This window comes from Nyctereutes procyonoides, unplaced genomic scaffold (genome assembly GCF_905146905.1).
Source record: "Nyctereutes procyonoides isolate TBG_1078 unplaced genomic scaffold, NYPRO_anot_genome, whole genome shotgun sequence".
Classification (NCBI taxonomy): domain Eukaryota; kingdom Metazoa; phylum Chordata; class Mammalia; order Carnivora; family Canidae; genus Nyctereutes; species Nyctereutes procyonoides.
The window spans coordinates 22,816,716-22,841,536 of NW_026575145.1; the positions used below are offsets into that span (position 1 = coordinate 22,816,716).

At 41.9% G+C, this 24,821-nt stretch overlaps 2 protein-coding genes across 2 annotated transcripts in view; one reads left to right on the forward strand and one right to left on the reverse strand.

Moving 5' to 3' along the window:
* The first annotated feature begins 1,220 nt into the window (after nucleotides 1–1,220).
* Nucleotides 1,221–9,350, forward strand: HOMEZ (homeobox and leucine zipper encoding). The gene is made up of 2 exons (XM_055309148.1): nucleotides 1,221–1,415; nucleotides 6,579–9,350. The coding sequence occupies exons 1-2, from the start codon at nucleotides 1,376–1,378 to the stop codon at nucleotides 8,177–8,179; spliced, it is 1,641 nt and encodes a 546-aa protein (XP_055165123.1). The 5' UTR covers nucleotides 1,221–1,375; the 3' UTR covers nucleotides 8,180–9,350.
* A 93-nt stretch (nucleotides 9,351–9,443) lies between these two features.
* RNF212B (ring finger protein 212B) overlaps nucleotides 9,444–24,821 on the reverse strand; it is a 36,800-nt gene continuing 21,422 nt past the window's right edge. The window contains exons 5-15 of the mRNA XM_055309149.1: nucleotides 23,287–23,402; nucleotides 22,585–22,645; nucleotides 21,833–21,861; nucleotides 20,740–20,786; nucleotides 20,478–20,520; nucleotides 20,266–20,326; nucleotides 18,857–18,905; nucleotides 12,898–12,937; nucleotides 12,513–12,613; nucleotides 12,198–12,259; nucleotides 9,444–10,655 (exon numbers count right to left, since the gene is read on the reverse strand). Coding sequence (XP_055165124.1) covers nucleotides 10,590–10,655; nucleotides 12,198–12,259; nucleotides 12,513–12,613; nucleotides 12,898–12,937; nucleotides 18,857–18,905; nucleotides 20,266–20,326; nucleotides 20,478–20,520; nucleotides 20,740–20,786; nucleotides 21,833–21,861; nucleotides 22,585–22,645; nucleotides 23,287–23,402 — 675 coding nt within the window. The 3' untranslated portion in view covers nucleotides 9,444–10,589. The remainder of the gene's footprint in view (nucleotides 10,656–12,197; nucleotides 12,260–12,512; nucleotides 12,614–12,897; nucleotides 12,938–18,856; nucleotides 18,906–20,265; nucleotides 20,327–20,477; nucleotides 20,521–20,739; nucleotides 20,787–21,832; nucleotides 21,862–22,584; nucleotides 22,646–23,286; nucleotides 23,403–24,821) is intronic.

The following is a 24,821-nucleotide window of genomic DNA, read 5'->3' on the forward strand; positions in this document are numbered from 1 at the left end:
ATACACAGTTGTAAGATTGTGGGCCTGGCTCTTAAAAGGTTGAATTTTTTACTGGATGTAATGGGGCTAGGAGGTGCGCAGGGAGAAACACAGGGATAATAACATAAATGAAATAGGGCTCAGTGCTTAAGCGTATTTCTGATGTCTGACAACTAAGACAGCATTCTAGACTTTAAATTGGAGGAATAAAGAATCCATAATGGGGGTTGATTTTGGAGGGAGTATACGGGGAGAGGTGGTGTCTGGAATGCAGAGCGACATCTGAAATTGTTTTATAAATTACTGTAGTTATGTAAACTATTAAGTGACCGAAATAGGCAAGAAGAGACTGACTTTTTTGAGGACCAGCATGAGAACAAAAGAATCACTTCAGAAAGGACTGTTCCCAAGTTTAGTCTGAAGACTAAGAATCCAAAATATAAAAACTTTCAGCCCACAACTTAAGAGTGTGTGGCGACTTTGGTGAAAAATCCATTTTACCGCCATCCCTTTCTTGACAGCAAAAACGAAGGTTCCTAAAGACAAGTCAGAGTTCCAGGTCCTCCTCCTCCCTGGGACAGAGGGGGGGCCTAGGGGTCTGGTGGGTCCCAAACAGGTGCTCCTTGCAGCACTTAGTCTTTGGGAACACTGGTCCGGTGTTCCGAGGGTGCCGGGCTCCTAGGATCCTCGTCTTTCAGGCGGCAAGACATCTGATCCAGCCGGGGAACAAGTTCCCGTTGGCTCTAGGCGCCTCGTTTTACAGTGACGCTGCTGACGGCTGGGCAGGCGCGGCGCGGCGCGGCGCGGCCCTACTTGTGCGTAAGGCTGGCAAGGAGATGCTGAAAAAGTCTTCCTTCAGGAGGAAGGGACGGGGAGTAGTTGCAAGGGAGTCCTGGACAATTCCGCAAACTGCGGCGGATTCCTTGGGGGACTCCTCCGGGAGGACCAGCGCTCAGCTGCTCCGGAGGTCCGGCGCGTAAGGTCGGAGGCGAGGGAGGGGGGACCGTTCGCAGCACCCTGGCCCCGGGGGACATCTTCCCTGCCCCAAGCAGCCAATCGCCACCCCAGCTGAGGCCCACGCAGCCAATAACCGACTTCAGCCGAGATTCACGCAGCCAATGGCCGCCCCCGTGCACTCCGCCGGTGCCCGCCCGCCGCCTCCACCAATCGGGGCTCGGGCCACCTTGGCACCGCCCCCGGAGCCCGCCCCACCCAGCCGCCCCGCCTCCAACTCGCTCGAGCAGGGTTGGGCTAGACGGGCGCGCTCTCGGGGACAGGGGGGGCAGTCCCGGTCCCGGCCCTCCGCGCGGGTGGGCTTGGAGCAGGCCGCACCGGGCGGGAACCCCATTCCCACCCCGGAGGCCCCCTGCCCTTTCTCCCCCTTTCCCCCCGGCCCATGGTGCGAGGCTGGGAGCCGCCGCCCGGGCCGGACCGCGGTGAGTGATCCCCAGCCCCTTCGACTTCCCCTCCCAGCCCCTGCGTGATCTCCGACCTCCGGAGCCCCATCCCCAGGCTCAGGGGGGGAGGAGAATTCTAGGCTCGAAGTCGCCCGGTTCTCTCTCCTTTCTCCTCTGGACTTTTCGGTTCCCTGTTGTAACTGGGGGAGGGTGAGTGGGTGTGTAGGGAGGAGAAGGCTGGGTTGGGACGCCCTCCGCGAGGGGAGGACCGAAATTCGTCTGCTCCCTGGGGCTCATCGCCCCAAGTGCAGCAACTTTTTGTTCTCTGACCCAGTTTGGAGCCTTGTAGACTGCCTGCGAAATGGAGGATAGGAGAAATGTTTCCTTCCCAGGCCTCTCCTCCCCCCACGACTACCTTCTGGCGACCTCAACACACGTACAGAAATCTGGCCTGCCTTCTGGGGAGCAGTGGTCTTTGGGAATGAAAGGTTTGGGAGAAACTGCCCTTTCTGACCCCCTACCCAGCCATACTCCGAACAAACCGGGAAGGTGAGAACCCGAATCCTCAGAGGTTCCTGGTTTTGCGTCCTAATCTGAGACTTCTAAACTGAAAGAAGACTCAAGCCGAGACGTGTTTGGTAATGTGGGCCCACATCAGATCTTTTACATATGAACCTCCTCACCATACATCTGAAGCTCTTTTATATTATAGGATTAGAACAGGTAAATGGCAATGATCGAAAAAAAAAGCCAGTCAGACTTGGGAATTTTTTTTAATGATTCATACGTATCTTTAATCGTTGTCATTAAAAGTATGTTCATTTCACCAATCTTTTGGGGTAGTGTCCAGGCGTTTTCTTTGTGTAAGTCTGATGATTGGAGTTCCCAATTGCCTTCTAGTATAAACTACACAAGCAAATCTCAAATCTGTTGGCACCCTGAGAACCTTTTAAAGTACTGATGCCTGGGCCCCAGTCCAGACTAAGTCAAAATGAGGAAGGTTCCCTGGTTTACGTTTCCCAGGTAATTCTGATGTGTCACCACCTCTCATCTATGATTTCTAGGTTTGGGGTTCTTTTTAATGCAGTGAAAATTTGAACACTTTTGAAGCAATCTGAATGCAGAAAACTTTTGAGAGTTTTAAGTCCCCTGCCCTTCCAGTCTTTTATAGTTGCCTACTACTCCCAACTCAACAATTGTACACTCCTTTGTATTGTCTTTCCAAAACATTTGCCTTTGTTTTCATAGAAACAACTTTTAGTGCACTAATTTTTCATAGGTTTTTGTGCTATTTAATGACATTATTATATGAATAAAAAAATATGGGCATAAACAGGTTGGGAATCACACAACTGGTCCAAGCACACAGGGCAGCTGAAGAAAGATGGTTTTGGCACACTAGAGAATAGGCCACCAGCCTCTAGTATGCAGTTCACTGTAAGGTGTTGGTCATATAATCCAGTGGGTCAGTTAAGCCCGGCTCCTGGCCCAATTGAACACCTCTCCCTTCCACTCTCTCCAATTAATATCACCAATACCCCAGTACCTTCTAGATTCTCTTGAGTCTTCCATCCACTCTTTCGATTCATTCACATCAAGCTGTATTTCCTCTTTAAGCAGTTACCATAGAAAACTGCTTTTCTAAAACATACCATAAAAAAACTGCTTTTTTTTTTTTATTAAGTTGGGAGGACATAATTCAGAAGTTCTTAACTGGGGCTTCTGAGATTATATATATAATGTGAGTTTGGATGTTTATGGGGGGGGGTAGTCATAACTTTCTGAGGGAGAGTCCATACCTTTATCTGATTCTCAAAGAGGTTCATGATCCAAAAAGTTGAGAAGCACATAAGTTGAATACCACTAAAAATTCTCTAAGGTCCTTAAAACTATCACCAAAACACATTTCAGGGAGTATTTCAATTCTTTGAATAAAGATAGAGGGTAACTTTGCAGGATCATTAGTTTTTCATTTGAACTGTCTTCTGCTTTAACCATAAGTTTAGGCTCAAGCCTAAAGTTGTGAACACCTCTTTTCCTAGACTTGTATGGACACCTAGACTGGAAGTTTAAGGTAGCCCATTCTTTTCTGCTGCCTGTCTATGGGTATGGAAAGCCCAAAGGGAAAGAAGGGTGCTGTTATTCTCTCTATATATATATATGTTTTTCTCATATTTTTTATTAGCTGCTTGATGTAGCAGTAGGGCATATCCAGCATATTTAATAAGGGTACAAATTTAGTAATTATTCAGAATTGATAATCCCACCATCACTATCATCTCTGCCCATAGGAGTCCTTATTTCCCCAGTTTTGATTCCCTTCTTTTTCTTCCCCTTCCAGCTGGAGGCGCAAGAACACAAGACACCATAGTGTCTTCACTGTGGTTTTGACTACTGTGAGGTATACCCTCCTCGTTATAGTTCTCATGAGCCACACTCTGGTTGTAGTTTCTTCCTATGTCAAAGGCAGATTCTTCCAGGGAGGTACCAGGTAGCTATACAGCTGTGCCTTGATTTAAGTCACTATTCTATATCAGGAAATCTTCCGTAATTTGTTTTGTGTAATTAGAAAACTGGATGCATACAGTACACCAAATTTGGTATTTGCATTACTGTATATTATACTGAAACATCAAACTGATACCATGGGAATCTGGAGGATAGCACACCACATGAACGAAAGCAAAATGCTTCCTTGTAAGGCTTATAGCTGTGCCTGCCTTATTTCCTGTCCGGCAGTCTTCATCCTTACACTGGACTGCTTTATTCCTTATGCTACAGTTTTCTCTTATCTAAAGTGTAATTGTGTCCTTAAAAAAAAGGACACAAATAAGGTTAAGTAGATGTCAAGTGTTGCGGTCATAAAGTATTCTCCACCTTAGGTTTGGTGGTGGTCTTAACGGGCCACAGTGTCTAAATGGTGGCTTAGCACCTGGCTGTGCAAACAATTGCTCACAGGCCACTCAGCTGTGTCTGGGATAAACTTGGAGACTAAAAGTAGAGCTACTACTACATTGGCAATTCATCTGGCAATCAAAAAGGATTTATGTCCAAATTATGGATTCAATTCTAAAGCTGTGATTTTCATCCTTTTTTTTTTTTTTTTGTTTTGTTTTAACAGCATAATCCATTCTGGAATTATTTCCAACTCCCAAAATATAAAAAGCATAAAATCATGGATATCCTGGTTTCCTCCACTGCTCATTAGAATTAGGACTCTGCAAAAACAGATTGAAAACCATGATTTTAAAGAATGTAGCCTTTGTTTCACTTCCCTCCTTGTCTAGGAGGAGCATTCCCTTATATCAGAATCACCCTGTGAGGCTGAAGTAATGAGAAAAGCTGTGCTTTATTGAGCCTTTACTTTGTTCTAGGCATCATGTCAACTGCATTTTTTCTTTTGGCCATAAACTTGTGAGGAAGGTGCTGTTTTGACTGCCTTTCTTTTCTAATAGGAAACTAAGGCTTAGGTTAAATAATTTGTCCAAGGACTGGCAGGACTCTAGGAAGAGTTAGAGCTGCAACTGATCTCAACTCTGCCTCACCCCAGACCTCCACCCCAACAGCTGCTTTAGGTCTTGCCTACACCTGACACCTAGCATATAGTAGGTACTTGGTAAAAATATATAACTTTACCAGACAGCACTGTGTGCATTTTTTACACATGAAGAAACTAAAGCTCATTTAAATTCAGGAACTTCCCCAAGATCACATAGCTGGTAAGTGGCAGAGATGGGATTCAAACTGCAGGTTGGCCTTACTCAAGAATCATATTTCTACCTACTGTGCCATGCTGCCTCCATTTACCCTCTTAAGGTTCTCTTCGAGCTGTATAGACTTTAGGATCGGATTTGCCTTTGGTTCATTAGATCCACTTGTTAAAAGGAAACCATGACACATTAAAATGCTTCCAACTTTTTCTAATCGTCATATAAAGTCCCTTGATAACCACACTGTACTATAACTTCCTGGACTTGAGATTTTCTGTTCATCATATAGCATTTACATAGGAATCCTATCCCATCCTTAACCTACCAAAAGTAAATATTTATAAACTCAGATGGGATTCCTCTAGAATTAAGGGTGACAGATGTGTCAGGGAGTTACTAGTGCCCAGACAGGGAGCTGAGTGAAAATTTGGTCAACAGACCTTTCTGGGAAATAACCTGAACAGGTATTTCAGGAACGATGCAGAGTCAAGGGCTCTCCCTGCAGCCTCCATACCCACAGTCCTGGGAGCAGTGGTGCTGCTGGGGAGCTTTCAGGACCTGGCTGCAATTCATAGTGAATCTGCCCACCTGGCCCTGAGAAGAAAGCTGGGCTGCAAAGATAAGAGGGGCAGGCCTTCCACCCTGTGTGGAGGGGCTGTTACATTCTGAGGGAGCTCTCCAGGCTCCCGGGAGAGAGAATGAGCTGTTGGAAGAGACAAAGGCTGGGGGGAGGGGCTAACCTTTGTTCCAAGGATGACTTGGTGGAAACAGTTCCCTCTCTCTACCCCCACAGGACCCCAAAACCAGGAGGAGTAAGCGCCATTTATTCTAGATATCTGACTTCTTATCCCACAGAGAGAAAAAGCTTAGGGGGGTTTGGGTTTAGGGCTTACTTAAAGGCACCATCATTCCCCTCCCCAAAGGACTCCAACACCCAGAAAGGAAGTGGAAAGGGGCTGGGGGCTGGGCAGAGGAACAGTGCTGTCCTTTCTAGATATTCCGCTTGTATTCCTCATTCGTCTTCACATTTTAGAGGTAATCCTAAATTGTCAGGAGCTAAAGCATTTGCATCAGTTCTGAGATTACTGCACCTCATGGTTTTTGTGGTGGAGTTTTCATTTTGTGACTCTTGTGAACTTTGAGGGTGAAGTGAGTTTGAATTAGAAAAATAAAGGCAATATAAGGATGAATTTTCCTCCTTAACCTCTAAAGACAGAGTTTTGTCCTGGTGACAATATACACCAGTCGTGTCACTTGGGGTTAAATTAACTTCTATGGAACTTTGTTTTTTTTTTCCATACATATGACAGGAATTATAACAGGCTCATAAAGTTAGGAAAATTAAATGAGAAATTATTAAAGCAGTGTAAAGGCAATTCAACACGGTACACATAGATGATTGAATTGGAGTCCAACATTTTGTTTGGCAGAAATTGAACAATGGGCTGAAAGAGGAGCCCCAGTGATTGAGCTGTTTCTCTTCTTATTACAGCTATCTCTGAAGGGCACAAATCAGAAAACACCATGCCTCCTAATAAAGAGGCCAGCAGTCTTAATAGCTCCCCGGCGGGGCTCATCTGCCTCCCTCCAATCTCCGAGGAGCTACAGCTTGTGTGGACCCAAGCAGCCCAGACCAGTGAGCTGGATGGCAATGAACACTTGCTACAAACCTTCAGCTACTTTCCCTATCCCAGTCTAGCAGACATTGCCCTTCTCTGCTTACGCTATGGGCTGCAGATGGAGAAAGTCAAGACTTGGTTCATGGCCCAGCGCCTCCGCTGTGGCATTAGCTGGTCATCTGAAGAAATAGAAGAGACTCGAGCCCGAGTGGTCTACCATCGGGACCAGCTCCATTTCAAATCCCTTCTGTCTTTTACTCATCATGCAGGGCGGCCCCCAGAGGAGGTGCCTTCTTCTCCAATGCCACCCCCAGAACAAATGGGTCTTGGAATAGTGCCCCTGACTCTTAGTGAGTCCACTCAGATGAAAGGATTGAAGGTAGAGCCTGAGGAGTCCTCAGAGCTGCTGAGTCAGCAGAAGGCAAAGGAACCCCTGATTGCACCTGGCAGTGGGGCATTCCCCCACCAATCAGATTTTTGGCAGAATCTTCAAAGCAGTGGCCTCTCTAAGGGGCAGTCAGGCAGGGGTCCCAACCAGTCACATGGGCTAGGTTCTGCTTCCTGGAACCACTCCACAGCTATCCACCAGCCATGTGCTCGGGAAAAGCCCCCCCCAATCTCACTACTTACTAGTACTTGTAAGCAGGAGTCAGTATCTAATATGACTCCTTCTTCTTCCTCTACCTCTTCTTCTACTTTCCCGGTACTGGCTAATGGAGCTACTGCCACCTCTAAACCCCTCCAGTCACTGGGCTGTATCTCACAGCCACTGTCACCCAATGAACAGGCACTGCCCCCACATCTGGAGCCAGCCTGGCCTCAGGGGCTAAGACATAACTCAGTACCAGGTAGGGTTGGCCCTGCAGAGTACCTTTCCCCAGATATGCAACGCCAGCGAAAGACCAAACGCAAAACCAAAGAGCAGCTGGCTATCCTCAAATCCTTTTTTTTACAGTGCCAGTGGGCACGGCGTGAGGATTACCATAAATTAGAACAGATCACTGGTTTACCTCGGCCTGAGATTATTCAGTGGTTTGGTGACACACGCTATGCCTTGAAGCATGGGCAACTAAAATGGTTTCGGGACAATGCAGTACCTGGTGCCCCTAGTTTCCAGGACCCAGCAATTCCCACACCCCCACCTTCAACCCGCTCCTTGAATGAATGGGCTGAGACACCACCTCTGCCAAACCCCCCACCCCCACCGGATATACGACCCTTGGAGAGGTACTGGGCAGCCCACCAACAGCTACGGGAAAGTGATATCCCTCAACTGAGTCAGGCATCAAGGCTTAGCACCCAGCAGGTACTGGATTGGTTTGACTCTCAATTACCTGAGCCAGCTGAGGTGGTGGTTTGTCTAGATGAAGAGGAGGAAGAGGAGGAGGAAGAACTGCCAGAAGATGATGAGGATGAAGAGGAGGAGGAGGAGGAAGATGACGATGACGATGATGATGTGATCATACAGGACTGAGTCGAGGGGACTAGGGGAGGGAAGGTCTGTTACTAAAAGATGAACCAACTTAGTAACTGTTTAAAGAAACCACATTTTTTAAATTACCTTGTGGCAAAGAACTGAAAAGCTTTGTGTTCTTGAGGTTGGGGGATTGGGAATGTAGTGAGGGTGGACCAGGGACGATGACCATAGGACCCAAAGAGAAAGGTGGGGATTGGATGGGCAGAAATCAGGGTTCTAGTCTCAATGAAGACAGTGCTAAGGATCTGGTCCATGAGCTGGGAAAAGACTTTTGGTCTCTTCAAGTCTGCTGTTCTTTTTCCTTAGTGTACTATGGAGAGGCCAGACCTTGGCCCCACATCTATAGGAGGATTGGAAAGGAGGAGTAAAGAAGTTTGATTCAGTTGATGATTACAGTGCATCCCCCAATCCCACCATTTTCCCTGAAATGTAAGGCTGCTTCGTATCTCTTCTCTCTCAGCACAAGTCCATGCCATAATACAGCTATGAGTCTTAGTATGTCCCAGTCTCATCACAAGTATTTCCTTAACGCATACCAACTTGACTGTATCTTTTACCTTCCTCGTTACTGAGTTGCACAGGTAGCAGAATGTTTTCATTTTTGATACTGGGACCATCTTGCCTTGTACTTCTTAAATCTTTTTCCAAAATCCCCATTCTGTTCACTATTTGTCTCAGGGTAAATCTTCCCCATGGAGCTTGTGAAAAGTTTAATAATTGGGTGGAGAGTAATTTAGATTGGATATTTATTGGATGTGGGAATTAGGGGAAATGTCCTTTTAAAAAGTAGAATTAGGTTATGGAGAGATAGAGAAGAGGGATAGTTTCTACTGTTCAGAAGGTGGGTGCAGGTAGGTTCCAGGTTTGGTTTTACAAACCTGAAACTCCCTCCTGCCTAGCTTGACAAGAGACTAATTTTTCATCTTTTTGGTGTTGGTTCAATTTGTGTCTGTAATTGAGACTTTTCCCTCTCTTTATAGGATCTGTCTTGGGGACAGAGGGACCCTGGTCTTTAACTGACTTGATTATTGATGTTTTAGAGTGGTTTTCATGAGGTGGAATCAGATATAAAGATATCAACGGGTAACCATCTAGAAATAAAAGTGGAAGCCCCAAATTGCTAGAATAATAATAAAAAGGCCAAAAATAAAATTATTTCTCTCTCCTCCACTTTGCCACTTCCATGGTTTAGAGATTAATGGAGCCAAATCCATTAACATTCTGATTTAGTATACTCTTTTTTTTTTTTTTTTTGGTAAAGCAGCAGGATATACTGAGGTAGATTAAAAAAAAAAAAAAAACTTGGAGTGCCTGGATGACTCAGTCGGTTAGGTGTCCAATTCTTGTTTCCCGCTCAGGTTATGATCTCATGGGTTGTGAGATCAGGCTCCATACTAAGTAGGGCCTCTCCATGAAGATTCTCTCCCTCTCTCCCTTCCCTGTTCACATGCACACATGTGCTTGCTCTCTAAAATAAATACACCTTTAAAAAAATTTAAAAACAAAAACTTTAAAAGGCAGCACATTAGTATCTATCACTGGGCGGATGTGTTGCCTGTACCTGCTATATAGCACAGGCTCTTGCCCAGAAGAGGTGTCTAGAAGTGCCCTTAAAAAAATTCAGAGCTCCAGAAAGAATAGGCAATCCTGGTTCAGCTTCAAGGTCATCCCCAGGACCTAATTTATTGCTGAGAGATGTTTGCTATCTTTATTCTTTTTCGATATTTTTGCTTATGGTCCTCCTGCAGGTGGCCGACCTATTTAATCTGTTTCTATTTCGTATCTAAAGAATACATGTTTCATCTCGGTGGTGTTCTTTGCCCATTCCACCATTCTAGAGCTTGTGATATAATACCAATAGAGCTGCAATAACAATAAGACATCTTTATTTTATCTATATACTTTAGTAAGCTGAAAGTCTGGGTCTCCAACTGTAATCCAACAGACAGGAAAATCAACATAGTTAACTAGGCATAGACAAAACTACATGCAAACAGAAGAGGTATAATAAATTAGGACAAGGAACAGAGCTGTTGCTTATTAACACTGGCAATGGAAGAATATATTCAAAGCTAAAAGAATGAAATCTAGAAATGAACCAGACTTAATGAGTATATTACCTTCCATCCTTACTGATGCCAAGAATTGTTTTTACAACTTTTAAGTTGTAGGAAATGAAAGAGTTACATGAGTGTGGGAGAGATCTAAACCCTCCTGAAGTACTAGCCTTATATAATGCCTGACCATTTTTCCAGGAGGTAATACAGGGTGTATATGGTAAAGATCAGGAGAGGTAAGGATACACAATGAAACGAGGAAACATTTTCCAAGGCCATTACACTTAATGCGTATTAGATGTTATAGGCCTTCCTTAAGCAATATGAAGAGATCAGACCTTGAAGATGATCTATCTGGAAGTAGTCCATGCTTCTCTTGACCTGGCTAACCCCATCTGTCTCTGTTCATAGAGAGTCTGCAGCAGAAGGCAGGAAGGCAGATATGGGCGATTTATAACAAGGTAATTAAGGCCCTCTCAAACCATTACATGAAATTTATCAAGACAGCAAACCACTGCTGTTATTTCTCTATAGTTTTCTCTTACTGTGTGATAACTAACGTTTCCAAACTAAGGCTTGATACATCTAGTACGACAAAGGCTTTGTTGCTAATTATGAAACTCTCTAGAACATTTTAGTGGCTTATGGTAATAATAGGGCAGACTATTTAAAAACTATTTTGGAAGACCTAGAATATCTGACTACTATGCCCAGAGACGATTACCAGGGAGGCAGGATTCTTATGCCTCTGGGGAGGTGGCACTTCCTTTAATAGTTTCTTTTTGATTTTACTATTGAAATTTTCAAAAAATACAAAATTAGAGTGGTATAATGAACTGATGAGTACCTATCACCCAACTTCAACAAATAACTATGGCCATTTTTTTTCATTTCTACTTTCTCTCTGTCCCATGTCCACTAGATTATATTAAAGCAAAACCTAGAAAGTCGTTTAACTTCCTATCTCTAAAAATTTTAGTGTGTATCTCCAAAAGATAGACTATTTTAAAAACCTTAACCACAATAGCATTATGCCTACAAAAAAAACAAAACTATTAACAATTCTTTAATACAAGTGTCCAGTAGGTATTCAGTTTTCAACCTTCTCATAAATGTTTTTGTTTTTTTGTCCTCGTTTTTGTTTTTTTACACTTTGTTTCAATCAGAATCTAATTAGGGGCCATATATTTGTAGATGGTTTATATGTCTCAGGTATTTTTTCATCTGTAGGTTAATCCCTCCATTTGTGAGGATCTCAGGGATGCTATTTCCCCAGTGTTGCCTCTTAGGGCTTAGACCCTAATTTCTTACCAATGAAAGTAAAGGGCACTTGGAGTATGAGAGCAAAATACTACCTCCCATAGTATGTCTTTGGGGTCACCAGGAGGTTGGCATGGAAAAAGGGCCTAAATATCCTCAAAACTTGAGCCATAAAAGTTAAAAGGCAAGATTGGCCTTTTCATGTTGAGCTCCTTATAAACCTCTCTTCTCGTTCATGCCCTTTTCCTCTGTAGCCTACATCATATCATAGTCCCATAAATGTATAAAGCATTATCCTAACCATCTCTAGACAAGTGCACATGGGTTTTCCTTGTTCAAGCAGTATCTCTACCCAAAAGATATATTCCATTGAAATACTTTTTGGTGGAACTTTTGGGAATGTTAGTTGTGTCTACACACTTAGTTCACGCTGGCCAAGACCTCTCACTTTAAAGCCATTCACTACCATGTGACCTAATTTTTAAACCCCTAACCAGGAAGTTAATCTGATAGTAGGATAGAATCTTTAAAATTGAGACCATCCTGGAAAATTGTGAATACATGATTACCACATTTGAAACCCATGTCATTCCCCACTGGTTACATTCTACCACCTTAACAGGAAACCAATAAGGTATTTCATGTGCGGGTCTAACCGCGTTTTCATATGCAGGCAAGTTAGACTAGCTAGGGCTCACCTGTTGGACTGGTAACTGGAAACCAGGAAGACTCTCTAGTGGGGTTCTGCTTTCCCTCTGACCTGGAGGATAAAATTGGAATGGTGAAAGATAACTTCCTTGGACAATTCTTTGGCAGTGTTACTTATGGGTCAGGGTAAATAGGTAGGTCTTAATCTGTAGAACACTACTCAGAAGGGAAAAGACCTAGCTAAGCAATTTAAGAGGCACATTATAAAGTCCATTCTTTTCCTAACTTCTTTTTACCTTGAAAATCTTCATTTTAGTATATATGTCAATGGTTGAAACTCCATTCCTTTGGGAATGTTAACATACCTGAATTGTTGGGGGTGAGGACTCTTGTGTGGCCTGAATCACTACCATTTATGGATGGTCTGAAAGAAAAAATCCCCTGTCCAGAAGAGGCAGGTGAAGGCCTAAGGAGGGGAAAGAGAAGCATCAGCAGATAAAAGGAAGGTAAAGGTAAAGAGCATGTGTAAAGGGAGAGCCTATTTATTTAGATACAAAAGGGAAAAATACCCTGCTTGCGATTAGAAATAATTTGGACATAAAGACATGATGATATTCAATGCTCTCTTGTTTACAAGGTAGATTTAGAAACTTCAGTGTTATGTATAAGCCAGCAGAGAAGTAGCCCCAGGGCTGCTGGCAGAGTGTCAGTGTGAACAGATCCCAAGTGAAAGGAAGCATAATTACTTACCTATAAGATAGGCTATGAGTAGAAGCTGGTGAAGGGGTTTCTGGAAAACATTAAAATGAGCCTGTGAGATAACCCATGAACTGGAAAAGAGATTCATTCAGGTATACTTGGGACCAGGACAAAGAAATGGGACCCAAGATTTTCAGTATATATATTAGGAGCTAAGAGCAAGTGAAAAAGCTCACAAATCACCTAGCAGTGTCTCCTAAAGGTGCTTTTCTCTCCGTTTCATGAATCTGTGGGCCAAGATCCATTACTGCCTTGATGTGCTCTAATGTATCTGTGCCTTGGTTCCCCCTCTAAGATGGGGATTACCAGAAAGAATGGCTAAAGACAAAGGTTCATTACATTGGTTTAGAATGACCGCAAAAATGGTGGCATAAAGACCGCCAGAAGTTCTCTCTATAAAAGGAATGAGAAAATTGACAAAAACTGTCAGAATCAACTTTTTCAGAGCTCTGTAAAGTAAAGGGCTTGCAGCAATCTGGGGAATATTTATTCCAGAAAAATAGTCAAATAAGGTTAAGAACAGTGAACTTTGTGGCATTTTAACTTGCCCTATTCCCATTTCTCCTCTAGCTCTGTGGTAGCCTTGAAAACCAACATTTTGGCAATCTTCGTGGGGGTTGGAACTCTTTCAAAGCCTATTCCCAGAGACTAATCATTTGACCTGTCCAGTGATTCACTGGAAGACTCTACTTACTTGCAAGGCTGCTTTTATTTGACCTGACCTGGAGCACAAACTCATCAGGATTTGGAGCTTAGAGCTCACCACGTGTGAAAAACCTTTTCCCCAGGAGTGTCTGTTGTAAATAATTAGAAGCACTTGTTTGGGCTGCCTGAGGATGTGAATATCAAGTGGGGCAAAAAAAAAAAGGCTAACAGCACAGATGAATGAGTTGCTGGTGTGGACTCTGAAAACATGACATTCCTGGGATCTAGACCATATGCATATACATATGCAGGACTGTATGCATGCTCAGAAAAGACCTGAAAAGGCCCCAGTCTCTTACCTTGAGGTCATACAAGCAGGATGAAGGCTAAGCACAGTTGTCAATTGCCTGGTTGAGTGGTGAAAGTGAACCCCAACGCACACACAGAATCCCTCAGTAAAGACTGAGAGACTCACTGGTTCCAGGTGTTTAAGGGAATTGTCCAATCATTAGCTAATCACTAATCTAACTGAATAGAGACTTTGGTGGCCCCACATGACACAGTACAGATTTTACAGAATTATTTTTAAAAAGTCACTAAAACAACAATAAACAGCAAGAACAAAAAACTCTGGCAAGGAGGGAAGAATCTGAGTCCTAGAATTGCCATGTTGTGTTACTTTAAATGTCCAATTTCCAACAAAAAATGAGGTATGCAAAGAAGCAACAGTTTCAAGAGAAACTGTCCTTGAGGAAGCCCAGACATTGGACTAAGCCCAGCCTAGACTTTGTCTAGACAAAGACTTTAAATCAGGTATTTTATTTTTTTAAAAAAATATTTTCTTTATTAGAGAGAGACAGAGATAGCAAAGAGAGCACGAGCAGGGAGGAAAAGGAAAAGCAGGCTCCGAGCCTGAGGCAGAGCTCGATTCCAAGACCCCAAGATCCTGACCTAAGCCAAAGGCAGACACTTAACTGACTGGGCCATCCAGGCACCCTAAATCACTTATTTAAATATGCTCAAATATCTTTGGAAACTATGTCTAAAGCACTAAAAGTAAGTATGAATATGGTATCTCAACAAATAGAGAATACTAATACAGAAAAATATATTTGAAAGAACCAAATTATAATAACAAAAATGAAAACTTCACTAGAGGAGCTCATCAGCACAAACAGAGGAAAAAATCAGCAAATTTGAAGTCCACTAAAACTATCCAATGTGAGGAAAAGAAAAAATGAAGAAAAATGAACAGAGCCTCAGAGACTATGCTGGAACACCATCAAGTATATCAACAAATACATAAAGGGATTTCTAGAAGAAAAGAGAGGAACAAGGGCAGAAAGAATATTTGAAGAAATAATGGCTGACCATTTCCTGAATTAGGTAAAAAAAAAAAAAAATGAATCTACACATCCAAGAAGCTCAACTAACTCCAAACAGGATAAACTTAAAGATATCCACACCTAGACATATCATAAACTATTGAAAGCCAAAAAACAAAACAAAACAAAACCCTCAAAAGAAGTCACTTACCACATGCAAGGGATTCTGAGTAAAATTAGCACTGATTTCTTCTTAGAAACCAGGGAGGTAAGAATACAGGGGTATAACATTCAGAATGCTAGAAGACTATCAACCAAAAATTAAATCCAGCAAAACTATCCTTCAAAGATGAAGGATAAATTAAAACATTCCCAGATGAACAAAAACTAAGAGAATTCATCACTATCAAACCTGCCTTATAGGAAACATTAAAGAGTCCTTCAGGCTTAACTGAAAGGGCATTGGACAGTAACTCAGATCTACATGAAGAAATAATAAAGAGGTATAGGTAATTACGTAGGTAAACATAAAAGTATAAGTGGATTTTGTTTGTAACTCTTTTCTCCTATATGATTTATATATATTTACTTTTTAAAAAGATTTTATTTATTTATTCATGAAAGACACAGAGAGAGGCAGAGACATAGGCAGAGGGAGAAGCAGGCTCCCTCTGGGGAGCCTGATGTGGGACTCAATCCCAGGACCCATGATCATGACCTGAGCCAAAGGCAAATGCTCAATCACTTAGCCACCCAGGTGCCCCTATTTATTCACTTTTTAAAAAAAGATTTTATTTATTTACTTGAGAGAGAGAGAAAGCACATAGAGGGAGAGGGAGAGGGAGACGGAGAGGGAGAGGGGGAGGGAGAGGGAGAGGGAGAGGGAGAGGGAGAGGGAGAGGTGGACCCCTCCTGAGCAGGGAGCCTGATGTGGAGCTTGATTCCCAGACTCTGGGATTATGACCTGAGCCGAAGGCAGACGCTTTACTAACTGAGCCACCCAGGTGCCCCTCTCCTATCTGATCTAAATGACAACTGTATAAAACTGTAATTCTGTGTTATGAGTACACAATTTATAAAGATATCATTTATGTGGTAACAGCACAATGAAGTGAAAAGAATGATACTATATAGAAGTGTACTTTTTGTATGCTGTTGAAATTGTTTAGCATTAATCTGTACTATATTGCTATTAATTATGATGTTAATCTTAATTTAATCATGATGCTTATTTTCGGGAAATAACTAAAAAATAGTAAATGGTACAAGGGAACTAAAATGGTACACTAGAAAATATTTAACACAAAAGAAGGGATAATGGAGGAAGTAAGGAACAAAACAGACATAAGACATATAGAAAACAACTAGCAAATGTCAGAAATCTTTCCTTAACAGTTATTACATTAAATATAAATGTACTAAACTCTCTAATTAAAAGGCAGAAACTGGCAGAATGAAGAACAAAAAGATCCAACTATACACTATCTACAAAAGACTCACTTTAAATTCAAAGACACTTATAGGTTGAAAGTAAAAAAAAAAAAAATGGAAAAAATATTCCATGTAAACAAGTAAACAAAAGAGAGTGGACTAATGTCAGACAAATGCACTTTAAGACAAAATCATTACTAGAGACAAAGGTCAAAATGATAAAATGGTCAAGCCATCAAGAGGATATTACACTTATATATGCACCTAATAACAAAGTCCTAAAATACATGAAGCAAAAACTAACAGAATTGAAGAGAAATGGAGGGAAACTATTGGACTTCAAAACCCTACTTTCAATAATGAATGGAACAACTAGGCAGAAGATCAGCAATGGAATAGAAGATTTGAACAACATTATACACCAACTAAATCTAACAGACTTCTTTAGAACACTCCAACCAACAACAGCAGAACAGTTTCTTCTCAAGTGTACATGGAGCATTCCCCAGGATAAACCATCTGTTAGGCCATACATTTCAAAGTATCTAAATTATACAAAGTATTTTATCCAACTGCAATGAAATGAAATTAAAAATAACAGGAGGAAATCGGGGAAAATTCAATATATTTTGATATTAAACAACACTGGTTCAAAGAAAAAAATCACAAAAGACATTAGAAAATACCTTGAACAAATGAAAACAAAGCTAGAAAATACTTAACCAGGGATCCCTGGGTGGCTCAGCGGTTTGGCGCTGGCCTTTGGCCCAGGGCGTGATCTTGGAGTACCACATCAGGTTCCCTGCATGGAGCCTGCTTCTCCCTCTGCCTGTGTCTCTGCACCCCCCACCCCCGCCCCGCCATGTGTGTTTGTCTTTCGTGAATAAATAAAATCTAAAAAGAAAATACTTAACCTTATAGGACACAATGAAAGAGGCACTTAGAGTGAAATTTATAACTGAAAAGGTCTACATCAAAAATGCAGATCTCAGGCAGCCCCAGTGGCGCAGCGGTTTAGCACCGCCTGCAGCCCAGGGTGTGATCCTGGGGACCCTGAATCGAGTCCCGCGTAGGGATCCCTGCATGGAGCCTGTTTCTCCCTCTCCCTCTCCCTCTGCCTGTGCCTCTGCCCATCTCTCTCTGTGTCTCTATGAATAAATAAATAAAATCTTTAAAAAAAATGCAGATCTCTAATCAATAATCCAACCTTTTGTCTTAAGAAACTAAAACTAAACCCAAAAGAAGCAGAAGGAAATAAATAAAAGGTAGAGCAGAAATAAATGAAATAGAGAACAGGGCAGCCCGGGTGGCTCAGCGGTTTAGTGTCACCTTCAGCCCAGGGTGTGGTTCTGGAGACCGCGGGATTAAGTCCCACGTCAGGCTCCCTGCATAGAGCCTGTTTCTCCCTCTGCCTGTGTCTGTGCCTCTCTCTGTCTCTTGTGTCTCTCACGAATAAATTAATTAAATCTTAAAAAAAAAAAAGAGAGAGAGAACAACAACAACAACAAAAAAACCAGAGAAAATCAACAAAACCAAAAGCAGGTTCTTTGAAATGTTCAACTAGATTGGCTAGTCTTCAGCCAGGCTGTTCAAGAAAAAAAATAAAAGCTTCAAATAACTAAAATCAGAAATAAAAGAATATTACGATTAACCTGATAAATTCTCTAGAACTTCTACATTTTTCAAAAGGTGAATATGAAAGAATTGGAGGGAAAATATTGGTGATTTTCAAAAATGGTTATCCAGAAAGAAATGTGTAAATTTCACAACTGCCTCTTGTGAAAGAAAGGGAAATCTTCTGATTAAGCATTCTCTATGGATTGGCAAATACCCTCCCTTGAAAAAAGTAATAACAAAAATAGTTCTAAGAGAAAAGAGACAAGAAATTAAGTGGGTATTCTTCACTGGATATTCTCCAATGAATATTTTTCATTCTTCAATTAATATTTTTAAGTTTAATACACACTGAAGCCTGATACCCTTCAGGCTAATAACATAAGTGGCGTCTAGTTAACCTTCCTTTTAGACCTAACTTCTACTGCCATCTTGTGGTAATTTTAAAAATCCAAATTTATCTTACTCAAGTTCTCCATCTCTTGACCAAGGGTTTCCAATGACTTTCTATTGCTCAAAAAAAGTTTTTCCTTATCAGTTTGAGAAGAGGAATATCATTATTTGAAAAGCAGTAATATGGGACACTTGGGTGGCTCAGTGGCTGAAGTATCTGCCTTTGGCTTGGGTTGTGATCCTGGGGTCCTGGGATTGAGTCTCACATTGGGCTCCCTACATGGAGCCTGTTTCTCCCTCTGCCGGTGTCTCTGTCTCTCTCTCTCTTTGTGTGTGTCTCTCATGAATAAATAAATAAAATCCTTTAAAAAAATGAAAAGTAGTAATATATCTCTGGATACCTGGAATCAGTGTCTGGAAAAAAATGGCATTATATTATGCATAAAAAATGCATAATAGCATTATATTTGCAGAGAAAACCAGAAATCTGATGGCATTTGCACAGAATATATTGGTTTCTGACCCTTTTATCCCCTTCTCACCAATATAAGAGTCCCTGGGAGTGCTTCTTCCCTGCAGGCCTCTGGCTCCCTGATGGACAAATAACAAATATCAATTAATAAATAAATCCCATTCTCTGGCTTCCATATTCTTTTTTTTTTTTTAGATTTTGTTTATTTATTCATGAGAGACACAGAGAGAGAGAGGCGCAGACACAGGCAGGAGGAGAAGCAGGCTCCATGCAGGGAGCCCCACGCACGGACCCTATCCCAGGTCTCCAGGATCACACCCTGGGCCAAAGGTGGCGCTAAACCGCTGAGCCACCCAGGCGTCCCTGGCTTCCATATTCTTTTTCTATATCTACACATTGAAGCATATGTTGTTCTGCCAGAATAGGCATGCTCATCCAAGAAGGATACTTTATTACTTCCAAAATGAATTTTTAAAAATATTTTATTTTATTTGAGAGAGAGTGAGAGGAAAAGGTAGAGAATATCTGAAGCAGCCTCCACATTGAGTACAGGACCATGCGTGGGGCTTGATCCCACAACCAGATCATGATCCAAGCCGAAACCAAGAGTTGGACGCTCAACCAACTGAGCCACCGATGCGACCCCCCAAGATGAATTATCACTGTTAATTCAGTCACTGAACATTTCTACTACTTTCCCATTTATTCTGTGTTAGCTTTTTTTTTTTTTAACGACTTATTTATTTGAAAAAGAGAGAGTGGGGGGAGGGCCAGAGGGAGGGAATCTTTAAAGCACACTCCCTGCTGAACGTGGAGTGCAATGCAGGGCTCAATCCCATAACCCGTGAGATCATGAGATCATGAGTTGAGTTCAACCGACTGAGCCACTGAGGCACCCCTCTCCGTGTTAGCTTCTAACATCAGGTCTTCATTGCCAAAAGAAAAGACAGTCCAGGCATGGCATTGGATAATTTATACCAAAACCAATATAGACATAATATTCTTTTTTTTTTTTTTTTTTTTTAAAGATTTATTTATTTATTTATGATAGACATAGAGATAGAGAGGCAGAGACACAGGAGAAGGGAGAAGCAGGCTCCATGCCGGGAGCCCGACGTGGGACTCGATCCCGGGTCTCCAGGATCACGCCCTGGGCCAAAGGCAGGCGCTAAACCGCTGAGCCACCCAGGGATCCCTAGACATAATATTCTTGCCTGACATCTTTGCCTTCAATTAACATTAGAAATCTTAATCTGGGGGATCCCTGGGTGGCGCAGCGGTTTGGCGCCTGCCTTTGGCCCAGGGCGCGATCCTGGAGACCCGGGATCGAATCCCACGTCGGGCTCCCGGTGCATGGAGCCTGCTTCTCCCTCTGCCTGTGTCTCTGCCTCTCTCTCTCTCTCTGTGACTATCATAAATAAAAATTAAAAAAAAAAATTAGAAATCTTAATCTGGGAAGAGAAGGTAAATATTACTTACTGCTCCCAAGCTACTGAAGCCAGATACTCTGTAAGGGATAGACTCCGCTGAGGAGGATCGACTGTATAAGGGAGACAAAAGAAAAACAAACCTGATGTGAAACCTGACATAGACCTAAAGTCTCCTCAATCCCTACTTCTGCCGTATCTAGGTATTTATTTATCTTCCAACTTTTGCCAGTTTTCATGTGGGTGTATAGGCTTCCTACTCACCTGACCACCTGGCTGCTATGCTGAGAACTGGGTCGTGGAGTGACTGAAAGAGAATCAAGGGAGCAATGAAGAGCTGCCATCCATGTCATGGCCCCGCCTTGCCTAGCCAATCGGTCACGTGTGGACATCTGGTTGTATGATCTTCTCATATCATATACAATATTAGGAAAATCACATTACAGTCTTTGAGAGGAAACTATCTTCTATATGGGAAAAGGAAATTTATCTCACACAGATATTTGGGGGAGAAAATGTTCTCTACCTGACTGTGATGGAGAAGTAATGCCCACTGGCCGAGGTGTGGCTGATCTGTAAGAGAAAAAAAAAAAAAAGTGGCAGCTCTAAGCAGAAGTTAAGTGCCCCTGAGAGCATCAACAGACCACTGTGGGGTTTTGTTTGTTTGTTTGTTTGTTTTTAAGATTTTATTTATTTTTTTCAAGAGAGGCACAAAGAGAGAGGCAGAGACATGCCCTGAGCCAAAGGCAGACGCCCAACCATTGAGCCACCCAGGCATCCCAACAGACCACTGTTTAAAGAAGTAACAGCTTACTCTCTGAGCACAAATTGCTTACTATGAAGTATGACCCCAAAATATGGAGGCAAATATGAGACTCCTTGGCTCTTTAACTTCCTAAGTGAAACCTTCTCTTCTGCCTGTAAGTACTCTCAATTTTACATGTATCTATCCATTTATTCATACACTAATAAATCTATCATTCCCTCCTGCCATCCTCTCATCCATCTCTCCAACAAGCATTTATTTAGTGTTTATACATCATAGATCCTGAGATTACAAAGGTAACTAGAATATAGTTTCTATCTTCAAAAGGTTCAAAGGCTAGTGGGAGAGACAAAAGTAAAAGCAATGTTTAAGTGTTAATGGGTATATCAGAAGTACGGAAGTATGAAAGACCACCAGACTGTAACTTCTGTGAGTGCAGGAGCCATGTCTCTTAACCCACCAATACAGAGCTGAAGTAAAAAACATTTAATAGTTGGTAGGGTGCAGACTAACTGGTGATGTACACTCAACATGTAGCATGGTACCTGATAAACAATAGGCATTTAATATTTGCCAAATAAATGAATGACAGAACATCAAACTCTGCCTAATGATGTCTTGACGGAGGAAATGACACGTGAGTTGAATTCTGAAGGGTGAGTTAGGATTTCATAAGAATGAGCATTACATTCAAGATTTCACTTCCACACTTTTCAGTGAGTAACTGGAGAAGTAAAAGATACATTCATCAACCGTTTCTTTCACCTTAGAGCCCACACAGGTGTTGCAGCCAAGAGCCAAGAGAGAACAGTAATTTTCAAACAGCACTAGTATGGGGCCTGATAAAACTGACCTGCTTCCTTGGTACCATTTTGGAGATTCCTGTAGGTGAGAAAAATGGAAGTGAAGGAAACTGCAGCTAGAATTAGGGTTCTAATCAATGAGTGTTACTTGCTAGATAACTAAGCTACAATGTCCTCTAGCTACAGTTGCTAAGATTCTCAGTAGGAGAAAAACTAGCAGCAATGATTCCCTAGGAAATTATTAGCTTTGATGTAATAAAAATTCAGTTCTTCATAAAAACACATTGGGAATCCTGAAGACTGACTTATGTGGGAAAATATGGAGAGTCCATAGGGGAAAGAAAGGAAAATGATAGGATAAAATGTGCTAAAATACTTATAGCAGGAGGATCAGTAAGAATGTCATATAAACACAAAGAACATTCTTAAGAAGAAAGATAGATCTAGGAAATGGAGTTAGACTGGAGGAAGAGGAAGGGTCCTGAGGAGTCCTGGGACACTTGAAGAGAAATTTTAAGCTACAACAGATGTCTCTTCAATAAGAGAGTTTCTTCCCAAATGGTATGTCATGACTTACTGATATTCAAGAATGGGTTACCAGTGTGCTACATATTGATCATTTCAGTCCTCCTAGGTCTTTTGCGGCCTCGACCACTTATGACAGTGTACTTGTATAAATATTATCAGTTATTTATTCCACGTGTGGAAAAGTTTAGGAAACATTGTTCTATACAGTGTCTAGTCAGTTAGATGGGAACAGTAGGAGAGAAAATAATAGTAAGGAAAACCTGTTTCAATTCACCTTTAGAATGGCAAGACATTTCTTCAGTTCTCCATTCTCCTTCTTTAAGACTGACAGTTCTCTAGGCAAAAGATAGAAATAATCATCTCCAGCAGGTCAATGGGATACAAACTCTGATTTTTATTGTTGCTGATACCTGGTTAATGCTTACAAAGAGAGCTTGCCACTATACAAGGTATTTCTATCAGAGATCTAGGGATTCAGGAGACAGGGGTAGAGTTTGATGGCCAGAAGAATCAGATGGACAAAATAAGCCGTCACTAGGTATAATTTCAGAGAAGTTTACAAAGAGTTCTATTTCCTCTCCACACCCATCCCTGGCCTGCAGCTGTCTGGAAACATCCATCAAGAATTCCATCTTTTGGCTGAAGATTTCCAAAATATACCCTCCTAGAGGTAACATTTCAAATGCTACTCTCATCTTTATCACTCAAAAGCTGTGCCTAGTTTCTCCAAAGAAGCAGTTTTTGACAGAAAAGTAGGAAAGCCATAAAGTGAGGTGGGCCCCTAGAGGGAAGAAAAGAGAAAAACAAAATGGGGATTTTGTCTCCCTAGAGGGGACCAATAATTCTGTACCTGATTTACCCAAGACAAACATATACACACATGCAGCAATGTTCAGGCTTTGCAACCATAAGGAAATAAGAACTACAGCTTCTCTGAAAGAAAAAAAGCTCTCTGGCAATTGAATTTGTCACTTACTTTTCCTGGCTGGTCACTGTCTGCTGTGCCTCCTGCATGGCTGCTTCTAACTTTGTAATTCTATGCTTATAAAAGGCGATGAGGAGATCTGTTTGTTTCTTCTGGAAACGCCACACCTACCAGGAAAAAATAGTTGTTTGACATACACCCCCATAACTCCTCTCCCCTTTTAGTGACAAAGGGAAACCGTCAATTCATCTTTTAGTACTGATCATGTTCTTCCAAAGCATCTGGCCTAATTCAGGACTCCACAAAACTAGAGGATATGGCACTAGAGAAAACCAAAGTTTCTCATTTCCAGGACAATGACTTTTTAATATTTTAATGAGAATATTCTGGCATGGTAGAATGGCCCTTTAAAAACATCATCTTTGGGGCACCTGGGTGGCTCAGTTGGTTGAGTGTCTGCCTTCGGCTCAGGTCATGATCCTAGGGTCATAGGATCGAGCCTCATGAGCCCCAAATCAGGTTCCCTGCTCAGCAGGGAGCCTGCTTCTCCCTCTCCCACTTCCCCCTGGGTTGTATTTTCTCCCCCTGTTAAACAAACAAACAAACAAACAAACAAACAAACAAATATCATCTTTCATCTTGAGCAAGGAGAGTTATACCAAAAATTTTTTTCAAACTTAGAATTGGTTCTGACCTAACTTGTCTACTATTAGTCTGGACTTGAACTTCCACACTCCTAGCTAGTACAGAGCACTGGTAACCAGTGAGACACTCACACAGGAGCACTTGTAGGCTGTTTATGCCATTTCAGAAAAGGGCAGAGAAGCACGGAAGGAGATTACCTATTTCTGAATTTTATTTCTGGGCATGGGCAAATAATCTTATCTTTTGCTTTGCTTTACCATTTGATATACTGATGTGCCTTTCAGGGCATTACTGAATCAGAGCAGAAGTTAATATTTAGAAAGTGTTTTAGCTTTGTCAGGCTCTACTTCTGAGTACACAGCAGTATTTATGTCTCATCTGCTTCCTCCCTACTCAGACTGTAAACCTTTTGTCTAAGGTCCTTCCCAGATCTTGGTACTTGTGTCATAAACTTTTTGTTCTCACCTAATTTGCAAGTTGCTTTTGCCACATTACTATAGAATTGTACTTAAAAGTTTAGATAGCTTCTAGCCTCTTTCCTTTTTACTCAAAAGCAAACTCACTAATTCTAGTTCCATAAGATTTCATTATAGTCTTTAGTTTTGTTTTTTTTTTTTAGATTTTATTTATTTATTCATGACAGACACAGAGGGGGTGGGGGGCACAGACACAGGCAGAGGAAGAAGCAAGCTCCATGCAGGGAGCCCGACATGGGATTCGATTCCAGGTCTCCAGGATCACGCTCTGGGGCTAAGGTGGTGCTAAGCTGCTGAGCCACCCGGGCTGCCCCTTCTTTAGTTTTTTTAAAAAGTGGTTGTTTTCATAAAAATAAAACGTACTCATTTTAAAAAATCTGAACAGTGCAGCTACAGAAAAAGTTACTCAGAATCCCAGGAGTTACATAAAGTGGCAAGGGACTGGGGAACAGTAGATGCAATGTT